Raw genomic sequence first — 14,651 nt, 5'->3', positions numbered from 1 at the left:
CTTGATGATGCCAATGTGGTTGCTAAGGTAACTGAAACCCTTACTCATTATTTTGCAGAACTCACTTCTGAGGAAGTGAGTGTGGGGGCATTATGGGAAGGACCCAAGGCAGTGGTGAAGAGTCAACTTATTTTTTTAGGCACCAAACTCAAGAGAGAAAGGCAAGTGGATTTTAACAGGATATTGACTGCTTTGTAGAGGGCAGAACTTTGATATAAGCATCATGGGGCACCTGAAGATCTTCAAACACTTACGAATCTTAGGGACCTTTTTTTCCGTGTCTTAGACAGGTGGGTCCATAGGCAGCTACATTTCCTGACTTATAAATACTATGAGCATGGCAACAAGTGTTGTAGGATGTTGGCCAGGGCTCTACAGAAGCGCAGAGCCACGGCTTACATACACAAACTACAGACCCCATCCACACCTCTAGGATTGCCTTGCTGTTTTGCGACTACATTGCTGATTTATACAACCTGGATGCCTCTTTTTCCTCAGAGGCCCGGGCCTTTAAGCTGGAACACATTCACAAATACTTAACATCTGTGGGACTACCGTTTTTGACCCTAGAATCTCCTATCACCCATACGGAGGTGGAAGTTTTAGTCAAATCATTGCCAAATGGTAAGAGCCCTGGCCCTGACGGATACGCCAAAGCCTATTACGCTACATTTTTACCATCTCTTCTATCCCCGATGTGCAGATACTTCAACTCGATTGCAAATGGTACTTTGATTCCTCCTGAGGCTTTACAAGCCCATATCACAGTACTTCCGAAAGATGGTAAGGACCATACTCTTCCTCAGAGTTACTGCCCTATCTCTACGCTGAACACAAACCTGAAAATATTCGCAAAAATCATTGCAAATAGGTTGAAGTATCTTCTCCCATCGGTGATTCACCCAGATCAGACAAGCATTATACATGGTAGAGAGGCTAGGGACAACTGCCTTAGGGCCATTCAGTTGATTCACTGGGCTCACACTTGTCAGACCCCTTTGCCATAACTCATCCTGTCTACTGAAGCTGAGAAGGCGTTTGACCAGGTGGACTAGTCATACCTCATTGCGGTATTAGAGCGTTAAGGTTAGCACCCGCATATGTGGATTTCAGCCCTATATACAGTATCTCACAAAAGTGAGCACACCCATCACATTTTTGTAAATATTTTATTATATCTTTTCATGTGACAACACTGAAGAAATGACACTTTGCTACAATGTAAAATAGTGAGCGTACAGCTTGTATAACAGTGTAAATTTGCTGTCTAAATGTCATAATGTCTAAACCACTGGCAACAAAAGTGAGTACACCCCTCAGTGAAAATGTCAAAATTGGGCCCAAAGTGTCAATATTTTGTGTGGTCACTATTAATTTCCAGCACTGCCTTAACCCACTTGGGCATGGAGTTCACCAGAGCTTCACAGGTTTCCACTGGAGTCCTCTTCCACTCCTCCATGAAGACATCACAGAGCTGGTGGATGTTAGAGACCTTGCGCTCCTCCACCTTCTATTTGAGGATGCCCCACAGCTGCTCAATAGGGTTTAGGTCTTAAGACATGCTTGGCCAGTCCAATCACCTCAGCTTCTTTAGCAAAGCAGTGGTCGTCTTGGAGGTGTGCTTGGGGTCGTTATCATGTTGGAATACTGCCATGCAGCCCAGTCCCTGAAGGGAGGGGATCATGCTCTGCTTCAGTATGTCACAGTACATGTTGGCATTCATGGTTCCCTCAATGAACTGTAGCTCCTTAGTTCCGGCAGCACTCATGCAGCCCCAGACCATGACACTCCCATCACCATGCTTGACTGTAGGCAAGACACACTTGTCTTTGTACTCCTCACCTAGTTGCCGCCACACATGCTTTACACCATCTGAACTAAATAAGTTTATCTTGGTCAGCAAACTGTTTGTGGGCTTTCTTGTGCATCATCTTTAGAAGAGGCTTCCTTCTGGGACGACAGCCATGCAGACCCTTTTGGTGCAGCCTGCTGCGTATGGTCTGAGCACTTACAGGCTGACCCCCCAACCCTTTAACCTTTGCAGCAATGCTGGCAGATACGTCTATTTCCCAAAGACAACCTCTGGATATGACGCTGAGCAAGTGCGCGAGGCCTGTTCTGAGTGGAACCTCTCCTGTTAAACCGCTGTATGGTCTTGGCCACCATGCTGCAGCTCAGGGTCTTGGCAATCATCTTATAGCCTAGGCCATCATTATGTAGAACAAGCATTCTTTTTTTCAGATCCTCAAAGTTCTTTGCCATGAGGTGCCATGATGAACTTCCAGTGACCAGTATGAGAGAGTGAGAGCGATAACACCAAATTTAACACACCTGCTCCCCATTCACACCCGAAACCTTGTAACACTATTGAGTCACATGACACTGGGGAAGGAAAATGGCTATTTGGGCCCAATTTGGACATTTTTACTTTGGGGTGTACTCACTTTTGTTGCCAGCAATTTAGACATTAATGTATGTGTGTTGGGTTATTTTGAGGGTACAGCAAATTTACACTGTTATACAAGCTGTACACTCACTACTTTACATTGTAGCAAAGTGTCATTTCTTCAGTGTTGTCACATGAAAAGATATAATAAAATATTTACAAAAATGTGAGGAGTGTACTTACTTTTGTGAGACACTGTATGTCAAACTGTTGTTTGTTGCTTTAGAAATGCTTTGACTTAGGGGGAATGATGTTCATATCTGCTATACTACTTTCGGTTTTGTTTTTCATGTTTAAAACCAAATAGATTACAAAAAAAAAAAAAAAAAAAAACAGACTGCAGCTGCCCCAGATATGTGTAAACCTGCTCCATTGCAAGAAACTCTGGTTCACATGTTATGTGAATCAGATGTGGTTCAAAATGCATCAGATTCGCATATATGTGAACTTAGTCTAAAGTGGCACTTCTGTTTTTCAAAAAGCAATATATTTTTTTGCTTATGAAACTTGGATTTATTTATAAAGACATTATATATCACAAGGGCTAAATCTATGTCAGTAGTGCATGTTCAAACCTTAATAACAAAAATAATACATGTTATTAGATTGTTACTCCAGAAGCATATAATGAGTTTGGCAATTCTAGAGAAATGCTTAAAAAATGCATTGCAATGTAACTAAACCCATTAGATTTTATTTGACTAAAATACAACAAAAACAAAAACAATTCAGATAACTAAAATATGACTAAAACTAAAACGGCATTTTCGTCAAAAGACGAATGCCTTGTACACACGCATCGATAGTTGGCCGTGAATTTTCGGGCAACGTCCGATCGGCCGATTTTCGGCTTGTTAGTATGATGCTTTCGACAACCGACTGCGACTTTTCGGCCGAACAAAATCTGGTGTGCAGGCTATAAAATTTTTGTTGGCAGTCAACAGAACGGCCGATTTTCCGTCAGTCAGTACAGATTTCGGCAGACAAAAATCTGATGAGCAAGACTGGGCATGCTCAGAGAAGAAAAAACACACGGAAAGTTAACCAGCACATGACATCACTTCTGAAGTTGGTTTTTGTTGGCCGAGAAAATTTGTGTGCAGTCTAGAGCACATTTCAACCAACACAACAACACTGGACAAAAGACGGCCGATCGGTCGGCCGATAATCATTGCGTGTGTATGAGGCTTAAGACTAAAACTAAATCTGAATCAAAATTTGATATCAAAATGAACACCGTTATGAACTATTGGCAACATCCCAAATTTCCTTTTATATTAAATCATTCCCATTATATAAGCATATGGATAAGTTTAACATAATTCAATATGTTAGTGGTGGGATGTGCTTTCAATATGTTAGTGGTGGGATGTGCTTTCACCTTTGCCTTTGGCAGCAAAGCACAAGGCTTCCACCGAAGAGTACTTTTTCATTCTTGCAGTGCTGTAGCAGTCACTAAATCTAGTCATTTTATTTGTGGCTGGAGGTGGGGAAAATCACTCCATCCTCATTCCACATAGCACATGCATGGTATAAAGAAAAACATTTTCTTGTATTTATGAATCCTTCTGTGAACAAACTGCTTTTCAGCTGCCAGATATGTCAGGCCACCAATATAAATGAGAAAGCAGAAGCTAAGGTAAATAAATATCGCTGTTATATTTTACAATGCAAATGTTTGTGCTGGAACTATCACGGAGAACAGAATAGTTAAACTTTGCTGAACATCTTGAGTCTGATTGTACAACTGCTGAACTACTGCTTAACAATGCCATAAAAATAAGAGCAGAAGAGTAAAATCTGGCAGGTGCATAGCAGCTCAGGAGAAAAGAAATATAGTGCTCTGTCTGGGCTCCAAAGAACAAAGTATTCCGCTGTCACATTTCATTTCCATCAATGCCTGCATCTATCTCTTGAACATATTCAAGTCGTTGACAGGGATATTGTGTCTATTTACTACTAGGCTCATGCTTATTTTGCTATTGGTCTCCCATAGCTCACCTTCCTTATAAATGTAGAACTAAGCACAATGGGGGAGGGGGGGGGGATTGACTAAAACTGGAGCACTCAGAATCTGGTGCAGCTGTGCATAGTAGCCAATCAGCTTCTAACTTCCGCTTCTTCAATTAAGCTTTGACTATAAAACCTAGAGACTGATTGGTTACTATGCACAGCTGCACCAGATATTGCGCCATGCACCTTTAGTGAACCCCCCACTGATTCTTGAATATACACATACAAGCCCAGACAATACAGTATGTGTATTAACATGGAGTAACTCTCAGCTCTTACTGTCCACATGTAAACAGCACAATGACCCCTGTCCTATTTCTGTTCACCCTTGGACTTAAAGTGGAAGTAAACTTCTATTGATTGTTTGTACCTATAGGTAAGTCTATAATAAGGCTTACCTATAGGTACTGTAAATATCTCCAAAATGTGCCGTTTCTTCAGAGCCCTGTGCCGTAACCAGCAGCTTCTGTGCACATGCATGGGAGTGAGGTCACGGGGCTTTGGCCAGTCGCACAGCCAAAGTCCGTGGACCTGGAAGGAAAACGGGTGATGATGGATGCGGCCTCCAGCGGTGACAACGAGGGCTTTATTTGCAGGTAAGTTTCACATAATGTGCTAGTATGCAATGCATACTAAAGCCCCGTACACACGTAGCGATTGTCGGCCGTAAATATTCGGCCGCCGAATGATCGGTCGATTGTAGGCTTGTTAGTATGATGCTTCCAACAGCCGACAGCGCATTTTCGGTCGAACAGAATCTGTCGTGCAGGCATTAAAATTTTTGTTGGCCGTCACCAGAACGGCCGATTGTTCGCCAGTCAGTACAGATTTCGGCCGACAGACAGCAGATTAACAAGACTGGGCATGCTCAGAAAAGAAAAAAGACAAGGAAAGTTTACCATCACATGACATCACTTCTGCAGTCGGCTGTTGTTGGCCGACAAAATTCATGTGCAGTCTTTTGCAGTTTTCAACAGACACGACAGCCCTGGACAAAAGACGGCCGATCGTTCGGCCGACGATCGGTGCGTGTGTACGGGGCTTTACACATTGTGCCTTTACTTTTGCAGTTTAGAAAAAAAAAAAAAAGCAGCACTTTACTTCCTCTTTAAATCCAAAAATTCACAAACTATTTTTTTTTTTTTATAGGTAGCAAATGATATCTGCACTGTAAAAAAATATTCCTAGTAAGGCTGCTTACACCAAGAAGCAGTATGTCTGTGCTTTTGTGAAAATATACAAAATAAAGGTGCAGTGCCTCAAAAATAAAATAGATAAAAAAAAAATGAATGAGAATGAAAAAAATTAATGAGATAAAAATAAATAAATAAATAAATGAATACTGCATGTTCAGACAAAAAAAGCTGAAATACTGACACAGTGTCCAATATTGTGACAAATGCAAAGCAATGACACCAGTGCTGATAAAGCAATTCTTTTTAGGCGTGCTTTCTCCCACCACCAACAAGTAAATTGCAGAATCAGCAAAGGGATTAGCTGCCATCACAGCAGCATAAATGCCCCAAACAGCATGATGATCAAACAGGGAACACTGCAGCATAGAGACTCCAAGCACTTCTTCTTTAGAAAGCCTTCAACTATGAGAGCAAGGGAAAGATTCCAATAGTGTAGTATTCATTGTTAAAACAAGTGTATAACAGATACCGGACAGTGAATCGATAAACTCACATCTAGAAGCTGCTTTCGACCTGGAATCGAGCAATGGAATGACGTTAGCACCAAAATCTCCCACCAACGTGTTTCGTCCATTGGGAAGTTATTAAGGGGTCATACACTATTGGAATCTTTCTCTGGCTCTCTGTGAGCTTTATTCCCTCATAGTTGGAGGTCACTGAAGCACTCCTAAGGAAAATTGCTGCATCAGCACTGGTGTCATTGCTTTGCATTTGTCACAATATTTGATACAATACCAGAATTTCAGCTTTATTGTTTGGACTTGGCTTTATATGCTTTACAATTCATTTTTGAGGCGCTGCATCCACATTTTGTATTTTTTTTTTATAGTGAACATCTACATTATATGATTATAGAAGTAAAGTGCACCAATAGGTGGCACAGCAGATAAAATAAGCAATAGTTGCTTTTCAATCCATCAAAACTTAGAACAGGGTATGTCTGAGCACTAGGAGAACTGAAAGGGGAAAATGAGTGGTTGCTATAATTAACAACAATTGATCTTCGTAGAGATATTTTTGTACTTAAGATCTCGTGTGTGGATCCTCCCCAGTGCTGCCAGTTGCAAGGGCTTGTTGCATCCTAATTTGATTTATTTAAAAAAAAAAAAAAAAAAAAGAAGTGTTAATTCGGGATGAATGTTGTGTAACTCTTGTGTGAAAAAGTTTACAATAGACCCCTTACTGTTTGATTGCACTTTGACTTTATTTATATAACTTCAATTAAAAGTACAAGGGGACATTAAGGATTCAAAATACGTTTTTCAAAGAGGGCAAACAACTGGTAGTCAGTTGTTAGTGTTCTTATTTTAATATTTTATACATTATAATTTCTGCAGCATAAGGTAGGGGATACATGCCCCCCAGGGATTTCCCCTCTATTACTGTGGTGAGGACAACCCAACATTTTTTTTTTTTTTACTTTCACATTTGATGATAATGGTAAATAAGGCAAATAAACAGGTTGAATGTCCCTAATGGGGGCTCATACAGCAGTAAAAACAGGTGGACAGGTATTCTAATCCCTCTCCACTCCATTTAGTTATACGTAAGACACACTCTTAAGAATGTGGTTTAGTCATCCCAGACATGTTAAATAAAGAAAATCAGTATCTCCAGCAAGAATAAACCTTGTCTCAAAAATAGCCTTTATTTCAATACATTTTATTGCTTCCCAGGACTGTAAGATTTAAAAGATGGGGAATATATATGGGAGAGATTATTAACATTCTATATAGTCACATAGACCTGACATTTTATATACACTATTCTCAAAGTCTATAAAAAAAAAAGAAATGCGTGTCACTATACACTATATGACAAAGCTAAGCTTCAAAACATAACTGAAGCTACTGTCTTTTACAATATGCTCACAGCAATCCGCCCAAAATCAATTATTGGATTTCTTTTTTACTGTTGCTATAAAAAAAATCTTACCTCAAGCCATTCCAGAAATTCAGCTATCTCTAGACCAATAAATCGAGTATTTTGCACAGCAACTGCATAGTGTACATGGGCAGAGGTTAGCCAGTTAGCAATGATTACATTAATTTGCTTTTTACTTGACTTAAATGTAGCTGCCATCTTTGGGATCCAGGGTTCCAAGTAACCATCAATCTAAAATTGTTAGAACATATTAATAAATTATATATATTATTTATATATAAATATAGTATAAACATAACATATATATAAACATTTTTTTTTGCACCATACATATTATAAACTCGAGTTTTAATGTTGTGCTGTCTAGATGTATTCTATTATGTGACATAAATATTTTGGATTATATGTGTAGACGGCAAAAGTGATATACGGTGTTACTATTACAATTTTCTTGATACTTAATTGATTTTTCAGCAGGAAAAAACATTTAGATTCTTTGCATATATACATTCTACATGCTGACATGAATGAATTTTGCCTGCAGTTCATAATGAAGCATATGGCATGTATTTGCATTTATTGCAAATGAGCCCCAAGGCTAATTATCTGAGAGATTGCAAGAAGATTTGGGATAGTCTTATGCACAGCCAGAGGAAGTGTCAAGTTAAGTGCATATGTCAGCATGATTTTATGTTTACGTACATTTTTTGTAGTATGTATGCTTATGTCCCCTTCTTTTGTGCTTTTTTTAGTTGACATCCTCCAGACACGGTGGAAGTCCCTGTGTAACCAACCACATGCGTACAGATCTAAATAAAGAAATGGAAGCACAGCGGAATGGAGCCCCAAGCACAATCAGGCAACACACTATGGCTGTGAATCTTGGTTCCTGAGGGAGTTCAGGGCATCTAGAGCGTAAATTATTTCATTTATTTTTTGCTGGGGGAAGGGGTTGTGACCGTGTGTTTTTTAAATATATCTTTTTATTAATTTTAGAACAATGTTTAGCATTTTTGTATTGTTTACATTTTTTTTTACATTTTACATTTTTGGATAAAAAAATGTCCTTTTTTCAAATTTTTTAAATATTTTTTTCTAAAAACAATTTTTTTTTTTTTTAATTTATACAATTTTTTTTTCACATTTTACCATGAGCTGAGGCAAGAGATAACCACACAAGTGGAAAAGAGAATAATTGAGCTACTTAGGGATATTAGGTAAGAGAGAAGAAAGAATGTTGTTTTACACGACCTGAGTTTAGCCCCGTACACACGTACCGATTGTCGGCCGTAAATATTCGGCCGACTACCGATCGGCCGATTGTAGGCTTGTTAGTATGATGCTTCCGACAGACGACAGCGCATTTTCGGCAGAAACAGAATCTGTTGTGCAGGCATTAAAATTTTTGCTGGCCAACACCAGAACGGCCGATTGTTCGCCAGTCAGTACAGATTTCGGCCGACAGACAGCAGATTAGCAAGACTGGGCATGCTCAGAAAAGAAAAAAGACAAGGAAAGTTAACCATCACATGACATCACTTCTGCAGTCGGCTGTTGTTGGCCGACAAAATTCGTGTGCAGTCTTTTGCAGTTTTCAACAGACACGACAGCCCTGGACAAAAGACGGCCGATCGTTCGGCCGACGATCAGTACATGTGTACGGGGCTTTACATTCTGCCATAGATTATATGTGCTTCTTGGGAAACTCACGGCCCACACATGCTTTAATCTGCTAGTGTGGCATGTCCCCCTTCTTCATTCCACCAATCCACACCACCTCCATGCCTGACCCCACCTTCATATCATCCTTATCCCATCATGGATCCCTCCCAATTTTCATCTTCCTACCCTATTTATCATCCACTTTAATTTTATTTTTTAAGACACCTTTTTTTTTACCCTTTGGCCAATTTATGGCTTTTTTTATTTGGCAAATGTTGTAGCCACATTTTATATAAATGCGTTTTTGCGTTTCATCTCTTTTATCTGGAGGAGGGGTTTTATCAGCTAAGCACACCCCCTTTCCCGCATGCATGAGCTAAGGGCAGATGGATTCTAGGAAGTAAATGCTACATGAATCATTTGCCCTTGCTTAAATAGCCACAGCTAGAAATGCTAGGGGGGTTGTTCTCCAAAGTGACTTCTCAACAAAATAAAGCATGGGGGCATGAATGGTTGGGTAAGTTTGCTTTAATATTTAAGAATGAATTAAATAGGATTTTCAGTTAGTATATATACAGTGGGTATAAAAAAGAATCACCCCCTTTAAAATAATATTCACATTTTCTTGCTTTGCAGCTTGAACTGAAGACAGACACATTTTGTTTAGCCTCTTGTATAGATACATTTTTGGTTTGTATTTAACTAAGTGCAACTTATAACATCCAAGTGAAAGATATAACACCAACATGTCAGAAGCAAAAAAAAAAAATCTAAAACAGAATCACTAAGTTGGAAAAAGGATCACTCCCATGTGTCAGTGTTTTCTTGAACCACCTTTTGCTTTAATTAAAGCCTTTAGTCTGTTGGGATAGTTCTCTACTAACTTTGCACATCTAGACTTTGCAATCTTTGCCCACTCTTCTTTGCATACCTGCTCAATTTTTGTTCCGGGCTGAAAAAAAGAGCCTTCCTCCCTCCCTCCCTCGGCGATGTGTGGCCGAGCCATCTACCCCCCATGCTAAGCCGCCCTAGCCCCAGCCCCGCACTCACCGGACATTAGACAACAGACGCTTAGGACGGCATCTGGAAAGACCCAAGGCCGGCGGCTCCAAGCTCCAAGTCCCTGAAGCCAGAGCTAGAGAGGAGACCTGGTGGAAATATCGCGAGACGCCGGGAGGCAACGTGAGCCCGGAGCTCGGCACCTGGGAGCATAGCGTCCTCACAACGAGGAACCCGGACCGGCTCGCACGGTATACCCGCCGCACAGTGGTACGGAGCGGAGCAAGGAGGGGGACCAGCGTACTGGTTTGTTTGAGCCTGGAGAGAAGGAGCAGGAGTGAGAAAAGCAGCCACCGGGCTGGTCGGACGGACAGTATGAGGACTGGAGGAGGTGAGAGGGGAAACCCCCCCCCATAAAGTTTAACAAACTTGTTGATTGGTATTAAATCCTGAATTTTGCCCCTGATCTAATCTGAAGAGAAGATAGATTTGCTTAAGTAAAGTGAAACTGGACAGGGGTGAAGAGGAGGTTATTGAGCGCTGAATTTAAAATAAAAAAGGCATTCATTTCTGGGCTTCAGGTGTCTCTAAATGGGATGATTGGAAGACATCTTTTTTTTTTTCCTCTGTGGAATATCTTTATCCTTGCCCTAAGTTAACGAAGGAGAAGAGTCCTATATCAGAATATTGGCGCACTTAATGACAAAATAAGCAGGAGTTTACTAATGCAGTTGTAATTTAGTGCCCTATAAACATTGGACAATGAAGCCTGAATAAATAAACACTGGTACATATTCCCAAGTAAAATTAAAATCAGCGGCAGTGCGCAGAAGAAAGTAAAGTAAACTTAAAATGAAAAATAAAACAGCAAAAGATAGTGGAGAAAAATCTGTTAAAATAAGCGCAAGCCCAGGGACTATTAAAAAATATATGACGTCAGATGTAACAGGGGAAAATGTAAACGGAGAAAGACAGGCAGGAACTAAACTAAAGCAAGATGTGGAGAGCAATAAAAAGACCCGAAATCAGAAAACATTGGGGACAAATGGGAGGAGAGCCCCAATCTTTCAAAAGATAGTGTGCAGATAGACAGAGACTCTGAGGTAGGAGGAGAAGAAGACTACAGAGTTAAAGACCAACTGCCTACAAAATCTGAAATGCGGGAGATGTTTGCAAAATTGGAGCAGTCTATTAAAATAGAGATGGCAACCTTATATGGAGACTTAGGGCAAATCCTGATAAGAGTAGAGGAACAGAAGGAAAAACAGATAGACATGGAAAAGAGATGAAATCACTTTGAGATCAAATGAAGAAAACACAGGTAGTACAAAGAAACATCTTATATAAATTAGAAAATTAGAAGATCAAGAAAATAGAGAAATAAGAAAAAATCTAAGAATTTGGGGCCTGCCTGAGACTGGGAAGGAAGAAAAACTGGAAGAAATGATCGAAACAGTGTTTAATCCCCTTTTAGGAAGAGAGATAACAGACAAAATAGAAATTGAAAGAGCTCATAGGATCAGGAAGCTACAGAATCTACCAAAAGATACAACAAGGGATGTCATTGTCAGGTTCCATAAGTATGAAGTAAGAGCAACAATTTGGGAAAAAATGAAAAATAGACCCCCTTTAAAATATAAGGACATAGATCTACAGGTGTTCGCAGATCTTTCACAAGAGACTTTAGCAAGGAAACGGACATTGAAACCACTGGTTGACTTAATGAAACAACAAAACATTCAATACTTTTGGGGGTACCCAGCATGCTTTGGAGCCCGAAAAGATGTGATGATAGTTAAACTAAGATTTCCGGAAGAATTGTAGGAGTTCTGTGAGAGACTGGAAATACCTTTATTAGAGATCCCGGGATGGACAGACTTGGGTAGAAATGGAACGGAAGAAGAAGAAGAAGTAGATGAGTGGCATTTAATGACCAAGAAGAGTTTAAATACCAAGAAGAAATCTAGAAACTGATGTTTTGGTTCTGACTGGGGGGGGGGGTATGGAGGGGATGGGAGTGAATGGGGGAGGGCAGGGGTGGAGAGAGAGAAGAGGGTTAGCAGGAGAACGGATGGACCCTGGGAGATCGAGCAGCTCGCCGACCCCGCACCACTTAGAGGGAGCGGGGAGGTCCGACGGTCAGGGTCAGAGCCCAACCCCAGGGAGGATAGCTGATTGAAGGGGGAAGGGAGATATTAGCCAGTTGGTCCCAAAGAGATAGGGGCCAGAAACCCAGTCTTTCCAATGCTGAAGAAAAGAGGGATATGGGAAGAGGGGGGAGAGGGGGGGAGAGAAGGGGGAGGGGAGGGAGAGGGGGAAAAGAATTTCTCTTGGTTTCTTAGGTGGATACCTCCTTTACCACTTCTGACATGGGAGAACATGACCTCTCTTAGCTGTCCCAGCCTTTGGGCTATATTACAGAGGTATAGTATAGGAGGTGGAAGAAGGAGGACCTGGTCTGTAGCTAGATGACAGTATTACATTTTGTAACTCACTGTAACGCTCTGGGGTTTGATTTAGTGAACTGGATTTGCAGCTGCAGAATTTCCACTCAGTAGTCTTGTAGAGATGTGTTGAATCACCTTATCCAACTCTCCTGACTCATCATAGTGGCTCAGCCCACTTCAGTATGCACATACACAAAAACTCAGATAAGATGTTGCTGGAGTGATAGATATCTATGCAATAGTATTGAGGTGATATACTGAAGGAATAGGCTTGAGTAGTGATAGCAATTAATGATAGGCACTCAGGTAGTAATGTTGCAGGAGCGATAGCAGATGGTGATAGATAGTATGCAGGAGGGTTAGCAACCATGTACAAGTAACAGGTGGTAGGGGATAGCAGATGAAGTGTACAGGAGATGCTAAGTTAATGCAAGGATATAAGTTACAGGTGGTAGTAGGCTCAAGAGCTAGCAATCTAGGTAACGATGCAGGTGATAGATATTGTAGTGCATATATCCTAGAGTTTAGCAACAGTTCTTAGTATGCAAGAATAGATAGCATGTGACTTGATAGGAAGGGATCCCCTGCGGGGTACTTATCACTAGCTGGTAAGCGAGGTAAAGGATCAGGTAGCGAGGTAAAGGATCAGGTAGCGAGGCTCCGGTCAATCCAGGTATAGGAAGATAGCTGGAGGATTCGGCAGCGTCAGACAGGGATGTATAACGAGCGGTTGCACGAACACCTTGTGAGTGCACAGCGTCGGTTGAAATAGCCGCTCAGAGCGGCGCCTAGTGATGACGTCATCAGATGTTAAAGAGACATGCAGCTATATGCGTTCCACCTACCTGAATGGTGGAACGCAATGCGGAATTAAGAGGCTAGAAAGGTACTGAAAGTACCAGGATCTTACACTGACCGGAAAAAAGACAGAAAATGTTAAGGGAAGTTAAATACATGAGGGCAGATATAGTATTCCTACAGGAGACCCATATTATGCACTCATCCAATACTAGGTTATATGCTAAAGAATACCCCGTATGGTTCTATGCAGATTCTATAACTAAAAAAATCAAAAGGAGTGGCCATTGGACTAGCCGGGGGAGTCAGATTCACCTTGGAAGAAAGGATGACGGACCCGGAAGGGAGATTCCTTTTTTTGAAGGGGAAACTGTTTGATAGAGAGGTCACTCTGGACAATGTATATTATATTGCCCAACTGATAAACCATTGAGTTACCTAGGGAAGATAATTGGGAAGTTAATGGAATATAAAAATGGATACGTAATAATGGCGGGGGATTTTAACACCGTCCTAGACCCAGAGAAGGATAGTACGTCACGTGCACATAGGAGCAAAATAACACACCTGAGGATGATAAAAAGGAAACTATATCAATGCCAATTGTCGGACATATGGAGAGTGTTACACCCAAAAGAACGGGATTATACATTTTGGTCCCCTGTGCATGGGACGTATTCAAGGATCGACTATACGATGATCAAACATAGACTGATAGAATCAGTGATGGAGGTGAAAATTGGGATTAAAACCTGGTCAGACCATGCCCCAGTCAGTATGAGATTGAAAATATCAGGGGGACAATCTAAAATAAGCCCATGGAGAATAAATGAGGAGCTAATAAGAGATAAAAACTGGGGAGAAGAAATAAAAAAAGAACTGGAATTGTACTTCCAATTAAATGAGACAGAAGGGACCCCAAAAGATATCCTCTGGGAGACACATAAAGCGTATATTTGGAGAATTCTAAAATCCAAAGGCACACAAAGGAAAAAGGAGAAAATTGCAAATAAAAATAGGTTAATTAAAGAGAACCATGAACTAGAGCAAAGCCATAAAAGATTGCAGGATGGAGAAATACATCATGAATTTGTAATGAAGAGAGACGAACTAAAAGAGTTGTCGGAGCAAGAGAACAGGCAGGTGGTCAATAGAATAGTTAAGGAAAGATACCAGTGGAGCAACAAGATGGGGAAAAATCTGGCG

The 14,651-nt window shown here is 40.8% G+C and overlaps 1 protein-coding gene across 1 annotated transcript in view; it reads right to left on the bottom strand.

The window, feature by feature from the left end:
• Positions 1–14,651, bottom strand: part of LIPC (lipase C, hepatic type) — a gene marked incomplete at its 3' end in the record, with an annotated part of 190,570 nt that overhangs the window by 23,912 nt on the left and 152,007 nt on the right. Inside the window, exon 5 of the mRNA XM_082253487.1 lies at positions 7,591–7,770. Coding sequence (XP_082109613.1) covers positions 7,591–7,770 — 180 coding nt within the window. The remainder of the gene's footprint in view (positions 1–7,590; positions 7,771–14,651) is intronic.

This window comes from Pelophylax lessonae (assembly GCF_965119305.1).
Source record: "Pelophylax lessonae genome assembly, chromosome: 4".
NCBI classification, from domain to species: Eukaryota; Metazoa; Chordata; class Amphibia; order Anura; family Ranidae; genus Pelophylax; species Pelophylax lessonae.
The sequence above is the reverse complement of the archived record's forward strand: the minus strand, read 5'-3'. Positions and strand labels throughout refer to the sequence as shown.